At 32.6% G+C, this 22,716-nt stretch overlaps 1 protein-coding gene across 2 annotated transcripts in view; it reads left to right on the plus strand.

The window, feature by feature from the left end:
• LOC106461991 (GPI ethanolamine phosphate transferase 1-like) overlaps positions 1–22,716 on the plus strand; it is a 77,551-nt gene that overhangs the window by 43,614 nt on the left and 11,221 nt on the right. The window contains exons 12-20 of one of the 2 annotated variants that reach the window (XM_022389108.1): positions 5,708–5,904; positions 9,350–9,422; positions 10,391–10,493; positions 10,953–11,045; positions 14,568–14,659; positions 18,359–18,409; positions 19,859–19,937; positions 20,475–20,583; positions 21,403–21,505. In XM_022389108.1, the coding sequence (XP_022244816.1) occupies positions 5,708–5,904; positions 9,350–9,422; positions 10,391–10,493; positions 10,953–11,045; positions 14,568–14,659; positions 18,359–18,409; positions 19,859–19,937; positions 20,475–20,583; positions 21,403–21,505 (900 nt within the window). The remainder of the gene's footprint in view (positions 1–5,707; positions 5,905–9,349; positions 9,423–10,390; positions 10,494–10,952; positions 11,046–14,567; positions 14,660–18,358; positions 18,410–19,858; positions 19,938–20,474; positions 20,584–21,402; positions 21,506–22,716) is intronic. The other variant, XM_022389109.1, reaches the window with a different exon arrangement.

Raw genomic sequence — 22,716 nt, forward strand, 5'->3', positions numbered from 1 at the left:
ATTATTAATTCCAACATGGCAGCCCCTGCCATCACAGTTTTTAAGGCTAAAGTCACCTGAACGAAATTTGCTGAACCATCCTTGACACCTATGACAATTCAAAACATTTTCATAAACTTCTTTGAGGCATTGTTTCCCTTCTTGTATTCAAACAGCATTACATGCCGAATGTGTATCTCGTCATGTGCCATCACTATAAGAGATTAGAGTATACTAAACTTCACACATTATATAGGCTACACTGATGTGACATTTAGGTGGTTCGTTTAACTATCATACATGAGGTACATTTTTTGGGGGGTGGTTAATGAAAGTGTTCCAAAATGTAACATTAATTTCTTGACCACCTAATACATTGGTGGTTGGACAAGACTCGCACTTCAGCAGGGGTTCCGCTTCCTCCCCCTCATCCAGATTTACATATTTTCACAGATGCTTCACTTCACAGCTGGGGTACATGGGTTGAGCAGCAAGTTGCTTCAGGTCAATGGTCTGCGACCAAATGGTCTTACCATATCAGTATGCTGGAGCTTTTTGCTGTCCATCAGGCTTTGGATCATTTTCATCTTCTACGTTGGTGGCATCTATCAATCACCAGGGAGGCACCCATTTTCTGTGTTGTCAAATGTTGGATCTCCTTTTATGGGCCCAAACACACAGTATTCATCTACTTGCATGTCATGTTCGGGGTGCTTTCAACCTTGCCGCAGATTGTCTATCCAAACTGGACAAAAATTTGTCCGATGGAGTGGTTTCTAGATCCTCAAGTTTTCCAGTGGTTATGCACTTGGATGGGTGCTACACACCTGGATGCATTTACCACTGTCGTCAGTACTAAGTTACCTTAGTTTTGGTCTCTGGTGCCTCATCCACTTGCTCTGGCTCTCGATGCATTCAGTCAGAATTGGACAGACAAATTCCTGTATGTGTATCCTCCTAACAGATTCCTTCCAAGTGTAGATTTTATCCTCCACTCCATGTCCAGTCCTTCTAATTGCCCCTTACTGGCCAGCCCAGCCATGGTTTCTGCGGCTGCACCTAATCAAATCTGCTCCACCTTTGGCTCTTCCCAGCACTACATCCCTGCTACAGCAGTCTCGGTCCCAGGTAGTTCATCCTGCCATTCCTACCCTTTGTCTTCACGCCTGGTTTTTATCTGTTCCTTGATGAGAAGATCCGGTTTATCTCAACGAGTAGCTTTGTTGTTGGCACATTCTGTCGACCTTCTTCCATGGAGGTTTATCAAAGTAAGTGGAATATTTTCTGCTGTTAGTCTTTGGGTCGTGGATTCTTCCCTGCTCATCCCACTGTTCGTCTTATTACATTATGGATATCCTCACTTGGTTATTTGATCAGGGGACTTCAGTCTCCTCCATCTCTGGTTATCAAATGACTTTATCCCACACTTTAAGTTTTTACTGGTACTATAAAGTTTTTTCCTCCCATACCTTGTCACTCTTGTTATGTTCCTTCCAGATTAGTTGCCTTCCATGCTGTGTGGCCCTTCAAGATTGGAAAGTCATTGTGGTGCTTCACTACCATACTTTACCTCAATTTGAACCTTTGTCTTGTTCCGTGTTTCATTTATTCTTTAAAGCATATTTCCTCCTCCTTTTAGCCTATGGACATCATCAATCAGATTTGTTTGCCATTGACGTCCCACATACTCTGTATCATTCCTCTTATTTTCTGCTTTACCAGGATCAATGTTTGGTGGCTTGAGGGGGTATTTCTTCCTTCTCATTGTTATATCACCCGCACGGCTTCCTTCCATCATAATTGTTCCTGTCTATTCATCCATTGGCAACTATCCTCTGTTTGTGATCTCTCTTTTTCCACCCTCACCAACTGGGTTCAGCTTTTAATTCAATTAGCTTATTCTTCCTTGTCTCCCTTTTTTTCGTCAATTATTCCAGGCACCTTAATGCTTCTCTGATATCTCATCTGCATCATCTCCTGGAGGAAATTGTTCAAGCAGGCATGTGGAACACTTTGCATACTTTCATCTCTTACTATCTGCATCATGTTGCTGTTTCTTCCTTGTCAGGTTATTGTCTTCCACCTGTTGCCATTTTTCAGACTTCAGTGCAACTATAACTTGGTAAGGTTTCTTTCTTTCATTATATTTATTTTTCAGGGGGCCTGTCCCATGTTTCTATTTGGATCCCACTCTGTGGTGAGTGGAGCCTCTCTAGATATACTTCAATCACTTAGACTTGTACTCAAATTCACACTGTAAGACCATGTTGATTTCACTTTCATAATTTTTATGGCCACCAAAGGCTCACTGTTCTTTACTATTACATATACTAGAGGTGGGATGTTCCACAAGATCACTCATAGGTTATTCTTCATGACATATTTACTTCATAAATATGCCTGTTCTGGATTGTACTGACCCATGGACTTCATGGGTAAAGCAGAAAGGGATTGCTGCTCATCCCTGCCATACCTTAGATTGAATAAATTGGGCTTGGTCCGCTTTTCAAAATTAGGTTTTGTGGTCACCCATTGTACCGTCTCCGATGTTTACATTCCTTCAGTCTCTCCACTGCATTTTCTACCCCCATTTCTTCCAGTGTTGTAAGAAAGTCCTTACCACTTTCCAGTTCCAAACTGCTGGGGTGGTGGACCATGGATGTATCCTCTTGAATGAGAGATTTACAATGTAAGCAATGTAGAATCCATTCAGGTGAGAGTATAGAGGCTGTGTTCTGCTTTTAGTAGTTGACAGAATGTAGCTTTTGAATGAGGCACCATAATGATTGGGATCCCGCATGGAAGTTGGTTTCCAGTAGTTGAGTTTTGGATTTAGAGCTGAACCAATTGCCCTATTGCCCACACTCATATTGAGAGGACTGGGATCCCTCATCCTACCCCTGCATGAATGTCAGTTCCCAGTGGTTGAGTTTTGGATTTAGAGCTGAATCAATCACAATATGTCATCACACACATCGTGTAATTGGGATCCCTCATTTTATCTCTACATGGGTGTTGGTTCCTGGCAGTTGAGTTTTCGATTTACTAATGTACTCACACATGTGGCCTGTTGGCATATATGCAGTTCTCCCCTTTGATTGGGATCCCTCATCCTACCCCTGCATGGAAGTCGGTTCACAGAGGTTGAGTTTGGGATTTAGAGCCAAACCACTCACCATAGGTCCTCACACATGTGTTCAGGGGGTGCTTGGTGCATCACTCATTTTGCTTCAGTTGCACTGCTTTGGTGTTGTGGACCATGGTGGGTACATTTGTTGGTTGCAATGCTTCTTCCTCTTGCACCAACCCTCAATGTCTTTATGCCAAAGATGTTACTGCACTTGAGGTGTTCCAATCTGTTTGATTTGAGTGGGATATCTATGTATTTTGCTCGGAAATGATCCAACTAATCTTCCACACCTACAGAGATAATGTTCTGAACAAGACTTTTATGTAGCACCTTGACAAATGATTTATGAAAATACAAATACACCAAATCCACACCTTAACCCTCATCCACATAAGCATTAACCTCTTCAAAAAATATCAAAAGATTAGTAAGGCATGATTTTCTCCCCACTGAAATCATGCTGGCTATCCAACAAAATGTAAACTTTGCAAAGTTATAATTTCTTACACTGAAAATATATTTCTGACAGGTACTTACTTCTGCTCACGTAATATAGCTATTCTTGTTAATTGCTGCCCTCTATTTGCAGAATCTTTTTCACATGCCACAAGCTTTTCACTCCCATGTACCCCTCGGTTCACATGGTTTAACTCATTCACACATACAAATTGTCCTGCAATAAACCTCCACCAACAGACGTGCCCCACACACGTGACTCCCTCTATGATATTCTATCTTACTATCACTTCGAGTTCAGGCAGAAACCTACACACTAGTAGACAGTGGGGAATGTGAGTGGAAGTAAGTTCCTATTGGAAATATATTTTCAGTGTAGAAAAATTATAGCTTCTGACAAAGCATCTTACTTCTGCTCACATACATAGCTAGAATCACACATTGAATAGGTCCAAAACTCAACCTCTGGAACTGACATCCATGTGTACAAGGATCATACCATCATTAAGTCAACTACAATCCAGAACTCAACCACTGGGAACCGACATTGATGTGGGAGTAGGAGAGAAGATCATACTGTTTTCACCTCAACTTCAGCCAACTGGAGGGAGAAATTCCCACCACTGATCAGAGAATAGGGCACACGTAAGGATATAATACTGGGTGGGTTTTTATAAATGAAGATAAGTCAAGCTGGATTCTTGTCATAAGTGGGGCACTTCAGTGCTAGGACCTTTGCTCTCTTTGATTTACACCAATGGCACAGATGGAGGAGTAGTTAGTAAATTATTTAAGTTTGCTGATGATATTAAAGTTTTGAGTGTTGCTGGCTGTAAGGATGATTTTGCTCCTTTACAAAATATTTTGATTATTTGGTGAGTTGGGTGAATAAATGGCAGATTTCTTTTCATTATAATAAATGCAAAGTAATGCATATGGGATATCACAATTGGAATTATGAGTATAATTTTGATGGGAATAATCTTAACAGTGTCATGGAAGAAAAAGATTTTGGTGTTCTGGTTGACCAATCTCTTATGCTATCCTAAAAATGTACTATTGCTAGTGGTAAGGCAAACAGAATTGTGGGTTTATCTACAGAAATATTGAATACTCGTCTAAAGAGGTTATAATGCCATTGTATAGATCATTAGTTAGGCCGCACTTGGAACATTGTGTTTAGTCTTGGGCTCCTTATCTTAGAAAAGACACTGAATTTTTGGAAAGGACCCAGAGGAGGGCTACTTGGATAATGCCTGAGATGGAAAGGTTGACATACGAGAAGAGGTTAAGACTTCTGAAATTGTTTTCTCTTGAAAAAAGAAGAGTTAGAATCTGATGGAGATGTTTAAGATTGTAATGGGAATTGATAGTGTTTATGCATCACCATTTTATGTATCTAATAGTGAGAGTGGTAAGACTAGGAGACACAAATATAAATTTTGACAGGGTAAGAGTGATCTTCAGGTAAGACAGCTTTATTTTCTAACAGGACGGTTGGCCTTTGGAATGATTGGCTTTCAGATGTGGGGGATAAATATCTGAATGATAAGGGTAGCTTTACTTTTATTTTAGAGTTTAATAAAGTGTATGTGATGGCTTAGATGTACAAAGATGCCCCTTGTTATCCTTAACTTATATGTATAAAAGTGACACTGTAAGAGTTTAAATTTTACAGATTTATGCAAGTTTATTTACTGAAATAAAATAAATTTATTTTAAAACTTACTGGTTATTATACTCCTAAATTTTGTGCTTTCAGTGACATTTGGGTATGTCTGTGGTCACTCTGTTGGAGTATATCCAGTGTCACAATGTTGGAGTATTATATCCAGCTACACAATTGGAGTATACCCATGGCTACACTGAAACATTGGGTGTTGAAGGTTACTCCTGTTCATGGAAATAGCACTTAATTTATACAAAAATTTTGCTTTTAGTGGGAAAAATTATTTAGTGGTGTGATATCTTAATTCTTTAATCAATCATAAGAAGAATTTGGTCTCTGTAAAATAATGAAATATAATTGTTTTGTTTGATTCTTCATATATTTTCTTGTAAACTATACACTTGTCAAAACTGAATGTACATATTGAGTAAGTGATTATTTTTAATGTTTCATAATTCTGTTTTATTCTTTAGTTGCAGTATTCTGTTTGGATTTCTTGGTTGGCTGAGCTATGTTGGAATCTTAATTATTCGGGATCATACATCCATTCTTCACAAATCTTTGGAAGTTCAAAGTGATAAAGCACAGGAAAGTGGGATTGGCATCCAAAATTTGACTATTGGATTATTCTCTGGAGCTGTGACCATTATCATAACATTTTTATTATATGGTACGTTTCTGTTAATCCTCAAATTGCCAGCTTCTTTTCATATCATTCACTGCTGGTGGGGCTCACATATTGCATTGTATTAAATAATGTCATGTTTTTGGCTGTTAGAACAGTAATTGTAAAGAAATTACCAAAAGACTTGGGTGAAGTCACTCATTTTCTATGTAAAATACATAGGAAATCCTTGCAGTAATTAATAGGATTAAATGTAATATTGATGTTAATTCTCTTTAACCCAATTACCACAGATATCCTTTACTGCACAAGACACAAGGTTCTAGTGCCTTACATTCAACATTTGATACCAATTAGTATAGCATAAAATCTTAGCTAATAATCCATATTTTAATAGTATACAAGTTTTAAGTTCTTGATTCTGTAAAGCAGTATTTAAAAAAATCCTAAATTTTTGCTAGTGTGACACGTGACACATTTTCTCTTTGTATCTTCTCTATTTTATCCACCACCTCTCCAGTAACTACAAAATTAAATGTAATTTACTCACTATAACATCATCATTGCTCAGACAAACCATAATGTTTATAGTCTTCAATTTTGTTTGGTTACAGAGCTGTCAAATAGAAAATCAAACTCCTGTTGCATCCTCTCTTTCAGGATTTGTTAATAGTTCTCTCTTATGTGTAATTATATATTACCTATAACCAGTAGAAAGCCCAAATTGTCAATTTCACTCAGAATACAACTTCATTCCCACTGAAAAGTTAATGACTAGCTTAGATGAATTTGTAATGCTTTTGTCACATAGTTAGAAAGCCAGTAAAATTTTGAGAGTTAGAGAAAATTGTCTACTTTTTGCATGTTATTAGTCTATGTTCTTTGGTGCGTTATGGAATTAAATAAAAATTATTTAGTGCATTACTACCATCAATATAAAAAAACAAGTAGGGTTAAGTGTCATCAACAATCGACAGCAAGAAAAAAGAAGATTGGACAAGTACTTTATTTCTTGTTTTTCATGTTTATTCTTTATTTATTATTATAAAAGTAACTAAAATGTAAAAATAGGGAACATTTTCAGGTTAGTTAAGATTAGATTAGGTAAAATTAATAATAATAATATAATTAAACTGTTTCACAAGGCATGCACGTGAGTAGTTTGTGGGTAATGTAATTCGATAGTGTAATGTAAGCTGCGTGTTCCCCAAGTGATTTACAACTTATAATGGCATGGATAGTAGTTATACATGGTTCAAAGGGCAATAAAACAATAAAATTTAATTATAAATAGATGAATACTGTTACGATCTTTAAGCTACTTAGGATAAATGAATGTAGTTTCATGTTACAATTTGAAGACATTCTAGAAAGAAAAAAGGATAATTTACATTTATTTCAATTGTTTTTTGTTGTTGTTTTTTGGTAGTTAAGAGGTCGTTTAAATTGACCGATCCTATTTAGAAATAGGGTAGAGAAAATAACATATAAAATATAGTTTTACTGAAAAAAAACGTTTGAAATGTATTTAGGAGATTTTAGGGATTATGGAAAGGAAATTTGAGATTCTTGAGATGAAGGAAAGTATTTTTAATCTTAACATGAAAATTATTTTGCACAAGGACTATTTAAAACAAATACTTATATATATGTTTGAACAAATTTTTATTTTAGTTTATTAAAAATATTTCACTAAAAAATATGATTTTTTGTATGTTAACTGAAAGACTGTCAAATTTTGTGAAGATATATATATACACTATACTGAAAGTTAGAAGTATTAAATCTATAAAGACTTTAAACAAGTACAAAGAGGTCACATGGTCAGTCAAATTGTTGAGAGAAAAAAACATTTCCAGTGATCCTATGCTACTAGGGTCCATATAACCACCAAAGTCATGGATTCACAAGCAATTTAATGTACAAAGAGGTCACGTGGTCGGCCAAATGGACCGAGCCCCTGTTGAGAGAAATAAACTTTTCCAGTGATCTTATGCCACTGGGGTCCTTATAACCACCAAAGTCATGGATTCACAAGCAATTTAATGTATAAATAGTTCAGTTAGGTTCGATGAAGTTGGTCCCCATTGATAAGTCTATGGTGAAGAATTTAGTGAACTTATTATTATTACAGGTAGAAACCAGCAAGTTAAAAAATAAAATACTATTACACATTTAAAAAATAGTGTAGTTATTAAGAAAATGATGTTTTTAATTTTTAGGAGATAAAACTTAAATGGTTATTAGAGATTTTAAGATGAAATATTAAAAACTGTGATAAAGTAAGTTTATTACAAACCTTTAATATGAAAATATACTTATTTTGTGAAGCTTTTAAAGTTATGTGATATGAAGAAACTGATATTTTAACAATATGCTTCTTAGCGAACCATAAACCTTAAGTGTACATCATTGGAACAAACTTTCATTATTTTTAATAACTTACTTTCAGAGGTGTAGGGAGCCCCTGGGAAACTAATGTAATATTAAGACTGTGCAGATTTTTGGGGAAAAAGAAAAGTTTGAACTTGCTGAACTTCAGAATAAATAGATAAAAACAGCAACAGTGCATTGTGGTGCATTTCATGAGTCTTCAGCTGGGTGTGGCATAGTAGTCAGCATGATGGCCTGTGAATCTAAGGATCCGTGGTTTGAGTCACATTGCTGAAAAATGTGTTGTGCATTTTGGAGAGCTGGATGCATTTTAGAGTAGCCCAAGAGTTTGCAGTGGGTGCTGTTGACTACCTGTCTTCATGCTAGTCTGTCATTTCAAGAATACTAGCTTGCTGGTTCACCAGTTCTAGTGAATGATAACAAAGTTAATTGAAATTAATAATAATAAATAATATATAAATAAAATTGATAAACAGTTGTAAAATAAAATAAGTAATGTTGTTATTAATTCTTACCTAAAAATTTGACTTAAAACAAATGATACATATATATCATTTTGACCACTACTATGTCTGTTGTATCCCAGCTGGTATGATGAACCCTGGTATTAGGTAAAATGCCTCATCAGCACTTAATATAACAGGTGTAGTGTAGTTTACATAACATATTCTCATTTGCTTTCACTCAAAGGCTCTTAGAATTTCAAAAATTAAGGACAGCTAGTATGTATAGTCCTTGTGTAGCTTTGTGTGAATATCCAAAACAATCAGTCTCCACTCACACTTGTTGTAGAAAAGATTTTATTCTTTTCTAGTTGTTTGATTTTAATATAAAACTATAATGGTTGATAGATTCTTCTTAGATAGATATCAAGTGTTAATTTTTGGTGTGTACTTCTTAATGGATGGTTAAATCTGGACAATGTATCAGTATTCTTGCACAATGAAGACAGATTCAAAGTGATAAAACATTGTCCCAACCTAATACTTTCAGGCAAATTGTCTGCTCAGAAGTATAGTCTATTTAATAAACCATTTTATGATGTTCTTGTAGAGTGTGATAACAAAAATAATTTAAATATATCTTAAAATTTCAGTGCAGAATGCCCCTACAATGTACTATCTGTATTTTCTGTCTCCAGTATTGTTGTGGACTCTGGTTGCTGTCAAGTAAGTTTAGTCTATAATATAGCTATATGGTTGGGTACAAAATAACATAAATTGTTAAGTTTTCAGCATTATTAACCAAATGTGCACTGGGTTGGTCAAATGTAGAAGGAATATTGTCTATGATTCTCCATTTACTACTTGTATCTACATGGAATGTAAGAAGCTTTGAGTAAAATGTACAAGTCTGTACACTAAAGAACTGGATGTTTTAGAAAAGTATTTGTAGATGTCAGTCTGATTTAGACTGACAACTTGGAGTGAAAGGTGATGTTTATGTGAAGAATAAGTGTACTTTTGTCCATCATACAGTTTGAATATTGCATTTGCATAACCTCTAGAACCTTGGAAATGCATAACTACAGTTTTTTCAGTATTCCTATACATTATATCTGGTAGTTAATCACCTACCATGAACTGTCACTAAATCAACAATGTTAGGTAAAATCAAAATTTGATTACTCTGACATCAAATAAATAATAGCATGTTGAATGACACTTTGTAAAAAGTCATGGTATGTGCACTTTGACCTCCACCTGTGTGCAAAATGCAAAGGGTTAATCATGCTGGACCAATAGTGTTATGTGTAATTAATACAATATGAAAAGTCTTATGTAAATAAAACAGTTTCATATCAGAGTAGTTAGTTTTAATGTGTTACTGTGAAGTTCCTCATCTTTTATGATACACTGTTTGGTAATTGTCCTTTTTAAAGTTGATAAAATTTGTGTAAATTCACACCATTTCTATCAGAAATTGTAAGAATACACAAAGTTATTTCCTGGAAACTTGAATTACTGTTGTAGTGTTTTTATGATATAGTGGTTGATACAAGAGTGGAAAAACAAACCTGCAATATAATAATAACGTGTATGTTGTAATATATTTAAACCATTCCTTGGTATTTTCTTTCAAATTTGATGAGAGTAGATTTTAATAAATGCATTCCATTGAATTTATCTGGTTACAGTTGGAATGTGTACAAAGAAGCTAAAGCTTATGTGGACCATCACAACTATGTACTGCAACTACTGGGATTAGGAGTGTTGGGTATATTTGGTCTAGAACTGTTGGTGAGTTATGGATTCTTAGTTAGATTAGTGTACTATTGTAATTTCATCAGTTATGTAACTTGTGTATTTGTTAAGATGTACTGTGTCAGTACGTAAAGCTTTTTTTTTATAAAGGATGCACACAATTTTCTGATTAGTAATAAAACAAGCTGTTTAATCTGCTAAAAAAAATTATTTAGCAATAGGTAGATTAGTTAATTATAGTAATAAAATAATAATTATAGTAATAAACCAAAGAAATGTGTTTCTAGTTTGTTGTTAGGTCAATTTTAATGAAAAACCCAAAACATAACTTTTGTATTATTCATAAAATGCTAGTGAAAAAGTGTATGGTATATCCTGTTTGTGTAGATACTTTTATTTCCTTGCTTTTAACTCTTTTTATAGTGTATCTTATTTTTTCTTTTAATGAAGCTTTTAAAAAGACAAGTGTGAGTCATACCATTCTATGTGTCCTAGGTTATATCCTTCTTCAGGAGATGGATGTTATCATTGGGACTAGTAGCTATAGCATTTTGGCCTCTTGGAACATCCCTTAAAGACACTGATAAGGTAAATATATTTTGTTGTCTTGTATTAAACTACAAACTGACATGTGGCACTGATTATCTAAAGAAAGCTGAAAAGTATACAGTTCTACAATTCCTGTAGCTGATTGATTTCCTTCTCTTATATTAAACTATAAATTGTCATGTGGCATTAATCATGTAATGAAATCTAAAAATAAACTGTTTTCATTAAGCATGTTTAAACTCAAAAGCAATGTCTATGTTGAACAGAACTCAACAAGTTAAGTAAATCTAACTTGTTCTTTTAGAATATATATTCATACTAAATCCACTAAAACTGGCACACAAGTTAAGGAAGAACTAATGCTTTAGCTGATATTTGAATTAACTCTCTGTATACAGGCTTGATCATTTTGACCAACTTATTAACCACCATGTAATCATCAAAGTTTAAATACCATAACTCTGAATGTATTAATTGTATCTTCACAAAAATTTGGCAAGCTTGTAGTAAGCATTACAACTTTGGTGTAAACAAAAAATCTGATTTTTTAATAAAGTATTTTTACTGAAGATTTTTCTGTAAATTTCTGGAGTCTTTACCGAATCTCTATGAATGAAAGGTGACATTTCTTGTTAAGAACAGAAATTCTTCTTTTCATTTTACAGTTTTCATATTTCATTTGCATAACCTCCTAATTGAATATCAAAAGTTTTTTTTTTTTGTTAAACTTTTTACTTTATCTCTTATCTTCTCTAGCCTAACACCAACTGTAGCAAAAGTTGAAAAATATGAAATAAAATCAAAAATACCTTTTTTTTTCTAGTGGGACTACAAATTGTAAGAAGCAATTACAATTATTTACAATAATAGCTTTTAGCCTCTTAACTGTTCCCAACTGCTTTCATTTATTTTTATTCTTTTATTGCTCATTGAACCATGTGTAACCACTGCAATAGACAATAAAGTATCCAGAGGGAGTGTGGAGAGTTTAGGGTAAACAAAGTTTCAGGTTACATCATGTAATGTTTAACTATGTGCATTCCTTAAGGAGTGATCACACAAAAAACATTTTATTTAATCTATCTTTGTATAAGTTTTCTTATATAACCTAATAAGTTTTAATTTGTACATTTTAGTTACTTTTCTTAAAATTAGCTGTAAACCAATTAACACTCAAGTGCCTGCTTTTTTAAGTTTTCTTTTTTCTATTTATGTTTGTTGTCTAGAATATAATCCGTGTAGTTTTCAAATATATATTTTAGTTAGAATACAAAAAATACAGCAAGCACTAAAATAGAATGTCCCAAAATTACTTTATCTGGATTTCTAACTAAGCTATAAGAAGGTTAAAAAACATTATATAACTTTTCAAATCACCAATTTTAGTTTACACACACACACACACACACACATCAAGATCTACTTGTGAAATACTGTCTTTCACCAAGAAATCAAAACATTATTGTCAAAATCACATAGTTCACAAAATGGCCTCTATTGATTATAAACATGTACCATTGATAAGTAGGCATGAGCAAATAAGTGATTTTAAAGGCATGACAAGTTGGGAAGATCTTCTTTGGTGGGTGTGATAAATTTATTGATATATCAGTAAATAAAGAAGGTGGGAGGTTTTTATTTTATATACTGGCATGCCAATAGCTATAGTTTGTATCTAGTTCATGGACATTCTGAAACCCATATCAAAGAAGAATGAAAATTCAGCGTGCAGAAGGTCATTTGACAGAAAGAAGTGAAAAATCAAACTTTATATAGATATTTTCTTTTGAAATTGAAAACTTAAATAATGCAAATATTAGAAATATAAACCAGATTTTAATGGCAAGTTTATTGACAGAAATTGCTAATACAATAATTGAATCAAATATTGTAAATAGATTGTGATATGCACTTTGCCCCCCCCCCTTCCCTTTTCCCTGTATCCAGGGCATCAAAACTACAGGCTAAGGAAGAACTAGTGCTTTTAATTGACATTCAGACTAAACCAGTAAAATTTGCATGCAAACTAGGGAAGAACTAGTGCTTTTAGTTGACATTCAGACTAAACCAGTAAGATTGGCATGCAAACCAAGGAAGAACTGGTGCTTTTAGTTGATATTTAGTTCAAATCAGTAAAATTGGCATGCAAGCTAAGGAAGAACTAGTGCTTTTAGTTGATGTTCAGACTAAACCAGTAATATTGGCATGCAAGCTAGGGAAGAATTAGTGCTTTTAGTTGATGTTCAGGTAAATCCAGTGAAATTGGCACACAAGCTGAGAAAGTTGTAATTCTTAAACATTATTTGAATTGTATTAGAATCATTCAAGATTCTTTGATTTTTGTCAAAATACTTAAGGAAATCTTTAAGTTTATCTAATAGCAATTTCACCAAATACTTGAAACAGTCTTCCAAGGTCTTTACATGATGCTCTTTCTTGATATGTGACCTCTCCTTGAATTGAACTGTATGTTTCTTGTTAAACTGTAGTTGATTGTGAAACCAGGCTATACATGTACCTACAGTATTGCACATGTTCTTCTGTGTTACATACTGTTTTATCCTGGAGGTGTGTTCTTACTGAATCCAAAGCTAATTATCTCATGAAAAAGTCTTAACAGTAAAGGTAAAATTAAGCTGAGTTGTGTAATATGAAATATTATATAATGTTTAAAGTCAAATTTAAAATCTAATACCACCATAATATGTACAAGTAATATAGTCAGATATGTTGACTAATATCCAGTAAAAAATTAACAAGGGACAAGAATAGTTTGTGCCTACAATGTAAATGATTTTTGGAACATTAAAACTTGTATGAAAGAAAATTCAGTAAAACTTCTTGTTTTCAAATAGTAAAGCATTATATTGAAGTAGCCTTGCATCACCCTGAGAGACTGTAAGGTTTCAGTAAGAGATGAACACATGGGTCAGCTGTGGTCAGCCCAAAACATGATTTCATGCTAAGTTTTATAGTTGAAGTAATATGAAGAGGAAGCTACAGTACAAGGAAGATGAGCATGTTGGTCAGCTCTGACACAACCCAAAACCTGATTTCAAACTAGATACTGTAGTTGAAGTAGTAAGAAAAGGGAGTCACAGTATAAATGAGATGAGCATACTTGGCAGCTCTGACCAACCCAAAACCTGATTTCCCACTAGGTATCATAGATGAAGTAGTAAGAAAAGGGAGTCACAGTATAAATGAGATGAGAATACTTGGCAGCTCTGACACAACCCAAAACCTGATTTCAAACTAGATACTGTAGTTGAAGTAGTAGGATGAATGGGTATATGTGTGTGCATTTTTTTTTTTTTGCACATTATATTTTCTAATTCACAAATATATTTTTTGTTCTTCTTGAATAACTGGAAGTTGAGGAATGAAATGCTTTGTGGACTCCACTTGCTTCTTATTTGCAACTGTACTTATGAATCTTATTTTGAAACAAAACCACTGTGTTCAGTATTTGTATGCAGCTTTTTGGGAAACTGTTTATGTATTTGTGCATAGTAGATATTAATACTATGTATTGGTGTTAAGATTTATTACATATTTCAGTTATTAACACTAACATGGATTGGTTCAACCTTACTGATGGCTGTGTTCCCATTACTTCCAGTTGTAGGAAGAGAAGCCAACTATAATATGGTGTAAGTGTAGTATGATCTCATCATTTTTCCTTTTCATAAATGGGTGAAGTTTTCAGTGAAACAATCAATTCACAGTTTTATTATGCTATTTCTGAGTTAGTTTTCAGAGGTTTGAACATATCATATTTTTGCAGTTATCATCCTGATAAATCCATTCATGTTACTCAGTAAATAATACTTTTGATGTGTTAATATTTCTGAAAACTTTCCAGAAATTGAACATTTCATATTTTGTTGGAATAATCTTTAAGTAACTTTTCAAGGTATTAAAAGGTTAAAAAAGGAACTTGTGCATATATTTAAAATATTAAAATCCACAAACGAACAGTGTTTTATAATACACAATTAAAATCTTTATTTAAACTGATCAACAGTTCTAAAAGTCACTCTACATGTTTCAACATGGTTTTACGACATCTTCTGGAGTGTGAAAAACACTTATTGTGTGCTATATAAGTATAAAAGCCATGGTCATGTGACACTAGTTTACAATTCAAAAATGAAGATCATGCCATCTACATAGTTTCTGAATTTCTAAGTCTTCATCCTTATTTGAGATCAAGTTGTTTTTACTGTGTTTCATTATTTCAATGGTTTCTCTAATATTTCTAGCAGTCATATTATTTGGATGAGCCAAAATAACCGTTTTTTCCCAACAGGATATGTCCTGTATAATGTATATGTTGAGCTAATGTAGAGTTTTAACATTTCTCTTATGTTCATTTATTCAAAATTTTAAGTTTCTTCTTGTTAGACTAGTGTATGAGCAACCACATTCCTGTTAAACGTTAAACATACCTGTCTCCTTCTTTAGATTTATTTAATATTTGACCAATTTTGTTCAATGGTCTGTAAATGCCAATAATATTTTTGTTTTGTTTTTTGAATTTATGAACCTTGACATGATAAACCTGGAATATATGGTAAAAACAACCTTTCTTTTTTATCTATTTTATCAAATATTGATTTTAGTTTACTTTTTTTTTGTTCAGCATTTTGTTAAATTTTGTTAACAATATGAGCTGAGAAACCTCTATCTAATGCCACATGTTTAATAAATAACAGTTCATTTTTTCAATTTGTTGAATTAGAACATAGTTTTAAAGACTTGTAACATAAGTGTAAAAGGCTGACATTTTTTTTTTTAAACTTTGGATGACATGATTCTTGATGTAGCAGCATGACAACAAAAAAAGGTTTATGATAAACCATAGTTTCTAACTTATTCTTGTTTTTCTTAACAAGTATGTCCAAAAACAGTAAGTTGTTTTTTTTTCTTCAAACTTTGAGTAAATTGAATAGAGGATTCAAGGCTATTTAAGTAATTATCAAACTCTAGCAAGTTCTCTTTACCATATTACCACACCATGAACATATCATCGACATACCTAATCCATAAGTCTGGTTTAAGTTTGGCATTCTGTAAAGCATCAGTTTCAAACCTATCCATAAAAAGATGACACAACAAAGGAGATAATGGTGAACCTATAGCTAGGCCTTCAGTCTGTTTATAGTTATTATTATTAAATTGAAAATATTAATTTTCAACACAAGTTTTTGTTAAGTTCATCATGTCTAAAGTTTCAACAACTGGTCATTGTTTACATGTAATTTGCCTGCAAAACAACTGATACCTGTATCAACAGGAACGTTCCTGAAAAGTGATACAATATCAAAAGATACAAGCATATCATTACTATTTAGAATTCACCTTACATATTTGTTAAAAAAATTTATGGATTTTTTAATGGTAAAAGTGTTATTATCACACAAGAAAGAATACTTACATGCTAAAAATTTAGCTGTGTTGTAGAAGGATGAACCTATATTTGAAACTGTGGGTCTATAGGAATCTCCTATTTTGTGAACTTTTGGTAAAGCATAAGATCTTGGAATTACAAAATTACTTGGAACCAACCATTTTTTCCTCTGGGGAGAGTTAGGCTTATACAGTCTTTAATTTTTTCTTTAACCAATTCCTGAAGTCTGTTAAGAGGGTTGGTTTTAACCTTTTAATATATACCATCGTTAGTAACTGTTCAACATTCTTAGTATAGTCCTCTTTTGGATAACTATTTGACCAACTTTATCAGCTTTACAAATTACAATATCCAAACTGTTTAATGACTAAGATTTGTACATCTTTATTTGTACCTCAAACCTGTTTTCCTTCTGTGATGAAATCTTCATCCCGAACATTTTTGGTTTACAAGCAAATCCCATACCCTTGTTAAGTTACATCAATCTGTTTATTGTTTAATACAATATTGGATCTGTTAATTATTTTTTCTATTTCTTATTAAGTTAAAGTAAGCTTCAGGTAGCAGTTCCAACTCATTTAGTTCTTTCTTCATTTTAGTGTCTCTGTTCAGTAAAGAGTTATTTCTCTGAACATGTAAACTATACTGGATATATCATCCATTGGGGAAAAAAACGTATATTTATGACTGCTAGAAATATTAGTGAATCCATTGAAATAATGAAACACAGTAAAAACAACTTGATCTTAAATAAGGATGAAGGGTTAGAAAATCAGAAACTATGTAGATGGCATGATCTTCATTTTTGAATTGTAAACTACTGTCTCATGACCACGGCTTTTGTATTTATGTAGTAGACAGTAACTGTTCTTCACACTCCAGAAGATGACGTAAAACCACGTTGAAACATGTGGAGTGACTTTTAGAACTGTTGATCAGTTTAAATAATGATTTTAATTGTGTATTATAAAACGTTGTTTGTTTGTGGATTTTAATAATTTAGCTTTCCAAGGATTGAACAGTTCATACCTCTACTAAAATATGTTCACAGAGAGAAGTTACAAATGCTTTATGCGTGTGAATATCAGGAAAGGTTGCAATATAGAATCTTAAATATGTGTCCCACAACTCACTTTGATAATGCTCAAAAATATATAATTTGCATTTTGGCTCAACTTCATTGTTATTCTTAATAGTATTTGTCCTTAATTTGTTTTTGTTTGACAATTTAAGGCCTATATGTAGTTCACTTCAAACTATTGTTTTTATTGTAGTGCTATACTACAAGAACAAACATGCTATTAGACATCATTACTTTCACTGCTTATCTTTCACATTTAAAATTTTTTTTTGTTTAGAGTGTATAAATTTCACTATTAAATCCACTTATTCCATTAGTTGCAAAAACAACTCAGCATTTTACGATGCTGAGTTGTATATTATATATTTTTAGTATACTTAAAGTTAAACACAATGGAATTTAGTGTATTGTGTATAGAAATGATAAGCACGTTATATTTTGTAGATACTTTTATTGAGTATTATCAAATAATAAAAACCTGAATTAGAAAATAACAGAATATAATGTTGAGTACATCATACTGCGTATATGAGATAAAACTAAACTAGATTCCACACTTTTTTTGGTACTTTGGCACAAAGACTGAAATCAGTTTCAGTGCTGAATCAGTCTTTGTGTCAAATTCCAAGAAAGTGTGGATTTTAGTTTAATTAGAATTTAACTGTATTGTATAGAGTTCTTGTTTGATAATGCTAAGTAACAAATAACCTGTCTAGTTGTTATTTTTATATTAAAAAAACACCATGTTTTTAATAAACCCATGAAAATAATAGATACTGTTTCTTATTTTAATTATCTAAATTGTTAAAAAACTATTAATGTAGTAAATAAGTAGACATAATGGTTTCTTTTCTCCAGTGCTCTGGCAGGATTTTTAAATGTCATGATAACTGGTTATTGTGCCAAGAGGTGAGTTTTCTAATTCTATCAGGTGTTGCTGTATTTGGAAATAAATTAATACATGAAATACTTATTTTGTAGATGCAATATAGTTAAATATATGTACTGAATCTGTTGTTTGCAATATTTAAGTTTGTAGATAAGTATATATTAAAAATATACCTCTTGTTTCTAAACTTTAGCTGGATGTATATGTTATACCACATTGTATTAGTCTTTTTTAACATCAGAGATGAATATATTTTGTTTTGTTGTTTTTTGAGAGTGATTATTTATTAAAGACTTTGATTTCATTTTATCGTAAATAAAAATTGTAAAGTGATGAAATTTATGAAAATTTCATACTAGTTTGTAAGGTGTTTCTTGTAGCTTTGCTCCGTTTTCTTCTTTTTAATAAGATGGTATGATATGAAGAAGCTACTAAAACTTTTAAAACATACGTGATAAGTCTAAATCATATTATCACACTTCTTACGTTTCATAGAATTAATTTATGATGAGTCTCCTTAAAAAGAAATAAATGTAATTTAGAAAAAATTTTATTTGCAGAAAGAACTGTTGTGATTGTAAAAACAATTCTCTTCAAGGGTTTATGGCTGTTCCTTCTTAATATGTTGGACCAAAACTGGCTCAGCAAGTGGTTAGTTTGCTGAACTATGTATTGCAGGTTGATTATTTGCATCCTTTTACCACAAAATAAATAAAACATTACATTCCACTCTTTGGGCCTGTGAATGGGTTGTAGGGGTAATGATAAAATTCCAGTCAGACAAGAGTTGGTGGTAAGTGCTGTTGTTTAACTGCTTTCCCTCTAGTCTATTAGTTCAAAAGTAGGGATGACTATTATAGTCCTTGAGGAGCTTTGTGCAAGTATCCAAAAGCAAGAATACATACAATTTCAACCTTTAACTGTCTCCCCATCCCATTCCCTGGTGGGCTCAGCAGTAAGATTCAAGACTTTATACTAATGAAAATAAGGGTTTCATACCCATGGTGGGCAAAGTGCAGGTGCCCTATTGTTTGGACTTGGAATGGTCTGATGATCAGAGTGCTTGACTTTACAGTCTGTGTGTTGTGGGCTAGAAACCTCTTGCTAAACATGCAGCTCACCCTTTCAGCCATGGGAGTGTTATGATGTGGCAGCCAATCCCACTATTCTTTGGTAAAGAGTAACCCAAAAGTTGACAGTGTGTGGTGTTGACTAACTGCCTTCCCTTTTAGTCTGTCACTTCAAAATTAAGAACAGCTAGCACAGGTAACCCTCGAGTGGCTTTGCACAAACTTTGACAAACAAACAAAACTGTTAACAGTGAGCACAACTATATGCTTGAATGATAAAAGTCCAGTTTCTTGATCAGTATGTTATAATGCTCTTTACTTTTAGGCTAAACATAAGATTTATGTGTAATAAGCCATTTTCCTCTAATATTGAGTTTTTTATGTACTTAATGAATTTAGACCTGAAGTTGGTATTGCAATCAACACTTCACATAGAAAGGGAGAATCTAATCAAAATGCTTTGATTACAGCTGCTCAGGTTAGTACAACATTTACAAATTAAACTCACTTTCTTCTGAGTAGCACAAAGTGGATAAGCATAAATATCTGGCTTGATGGCAGCAGCTAACGAAATTATGTAAAATTTAGCTCTGAGTTTTATCACCACAGCTTCATTTGGTACACTACAATTTCATGTAAATTTCCTTCATAAATTAGAATTTTGTACTAGACTTAAAAGTGGAACAAGATATATCAACTTTGTAATATTCACATGTGGTTATTAAATGTAGGTTTGTATTAGCTTTTGTGAGTTGGAACTGTACAAAATGGATATTTCTATTTAATCTTATATGGCTGAATTACTGTAGATTAACATGAAGTGCTTGGACATTAATATATTCTTATTACTTAATCAATTTTACATTTACATTAATAGATGAGTGAGGAAATGTCTTAGTATACATTACACGGTGGTTTTTCAACAACATTGAGTTACAATCTGTATACTAAGAATCTCATGAAACTACATTTTCAAACAAAAATGTCTAGTGTTTTTATTATTTCCCACTTTCAGGTGGTATTACTTATTATTGGTAGTTTTACCATCAGAAGTACTGCAGCCAGTATTGAGAATAAAGAAGGCCTTCCATTGTTGAACCAGCTGGTGGCATGGATTATATTAGGTAGAAATAACTTTATATAGAAAAAAGGCTGTTGAAACAACTATCTAAACTATTATTAAATAAAATTCTTTATGTGTGTGTGTGTGTCTTGACTGGTTGTCACCAGACCTGACATGTATCAGTAGGGCTCCCAGGGAGTGACATGGGTTTAGGCATTTGGATATGACCCCCATATGTCACCCCAGGGGTTCTCGTGTCTTCCTCGTACACTTAATGGGTATATCAACTGGTATATATAGTATATCAGATTTAACCTGTGTGCTTACTCCTGTTACAAATGTCAGATTTAACCTGTTTCCATATTCACATTACTAATGTTAGATCTAACTTTTTTCCTTACTTACTTTGGTAACGTCAGATTTAACCTGCTTGCTTACTCCTTTTGCTAATGACTTATTTCCTTACTTACATTTCTGATTTCAGATTTAACCTGCTTGCTTACTCCTATAGGTAATGTGAGATTTAACCTGTTTGCTTACCCCCTGTCACTAATCTCAGATTCATCCTGTTTAATTGCTGACATTGCAAGGTGTTTCTTAGTATTTAGTTGTGATGTGTACATAAGTTATAATCATATTAATTATATTAAATACCTAACAACTAGTGAAGTTAAATATTTCTATCTGAAATTTAAAATACATAGTTAGATACATACCCGATTGAAAATATTTACACACTGATGTTTTAAGGTAAATTGTTATGGACAGTTGAAACAATACATGACTTTTTCATTTACTTTGAAAATAAAAAATAAAATGCAAAATGAAGTCTTGAATTTTTTGGAGACCATAACAAGCTAATATGATTCTTTTATCAAAGTTATACTTCCAACTCTGCCTGTCTTTGGATCTCCATACGTTCTGACTCGGCTTCTGAATGTTGCAGCTTCTCTCGTAGGAACTTACCTCTTACTGTGTGTAAGGTAACTGTCTAGTATTATGTCTTAGATATTGTACCTTACATGGTACCCATCAAGTCTTATGTGCTATTATATCTTAAAATTTGTACTGTGTGTAATGTAATAATTACATCTTGCGTATTGTTATTTTTCTTTAACTATGTAGTCTTGCATATTATTTGTTAGAGTTTGTGCCATGTATAATGTAGATTTTTAGTCATACACTATTATTTTTCAAAGCTAGTACCACTTATAAGGTGACCATCTAATCTCATATTTTTATTATAATTTCTTAGAGCTTGTAGCTTGGATAAGGTAAACCTTCTTTTCAATGGTATAACTGTTTGTTAGTATTTTTAATGAGAAACTTTTAAATAAATAATTCTACCAATCTGAGCTTGCTATTTCTTTCTGTCTTGAATTAGTTTTCTTTTTTTGGCTGCATTGATTGAACTTTACATGCTCTGTATATTAATATTACTTGTACAGTTACATATGATTATATATATATATTAACACTTAAAATAGATTAATATTTCACTTTATATTATTAAATAATACAGTAAACCTCTTAACCACAGTGCATTTGGAAGTTAGACTTTCCTTCTATAGGAGTGAATTAATCCTTTGAATTAATTATAAAAGAAAGAAGTTCTTTCCAGATGTGCTCAAGTTATTGATTTCTTCAGTTGTGGCTTATCTAATTTTCCTAATCTACTTGTTTAAATATGATGAATCACTTCTGTTTAGCAATAACCAAAAATATTTTCATATTTGTATTAATAAAACCTTTTGTTTGAGAACATCTTACATTTACAAATGGTAAAAGTTTTGTTTAGTATTGAAATCTCTGTATAGACACTTCTTGTACAGCTCTGACAAAACAACTCTTATAAAAAATTTAGAATATCAATAAGAAACACCTGTTTGTTACAGATGAGTGATATAGTTATTGCTTCTGGTCTTTGTATCATTTTGAGTTTCATTTGTTTTGACAGCTATAATGATAAAAAAAAGAAGAACCATGCATTCTATTTGAAGTTTGCTGACCACAACTATTAAGTTATTACTATAGGGATAAATTGACAAACCACAGTTTGTGGATATCTTCTGTTATTTTTTGCCAGTTGTGATGTTAATCACAACTTTCTTTAATTCAGTAGTACAAAATTTTTCCACATAAATATAACAGTGGTAGTTAATTTGGCCCAATAGATTAGTAGAAAGTAGGTTGA

The sequence above is a fragment of the Limulus polyphemus genome, unplaced genomic scaffold, assembly GCF_000517525.1.
Source record: "Limulus polyphemus unplaced genomic scaffold, Limulus_polyphemus-2.1.2 Scaffold1072, whole genome shotgun sequence".
Lineage (NCBI taxonomy): Eukaryota > Metazoa > Arthropoda > Merostomata > Xiphosura > Limulidae > Limulus > Limulus polyphemus.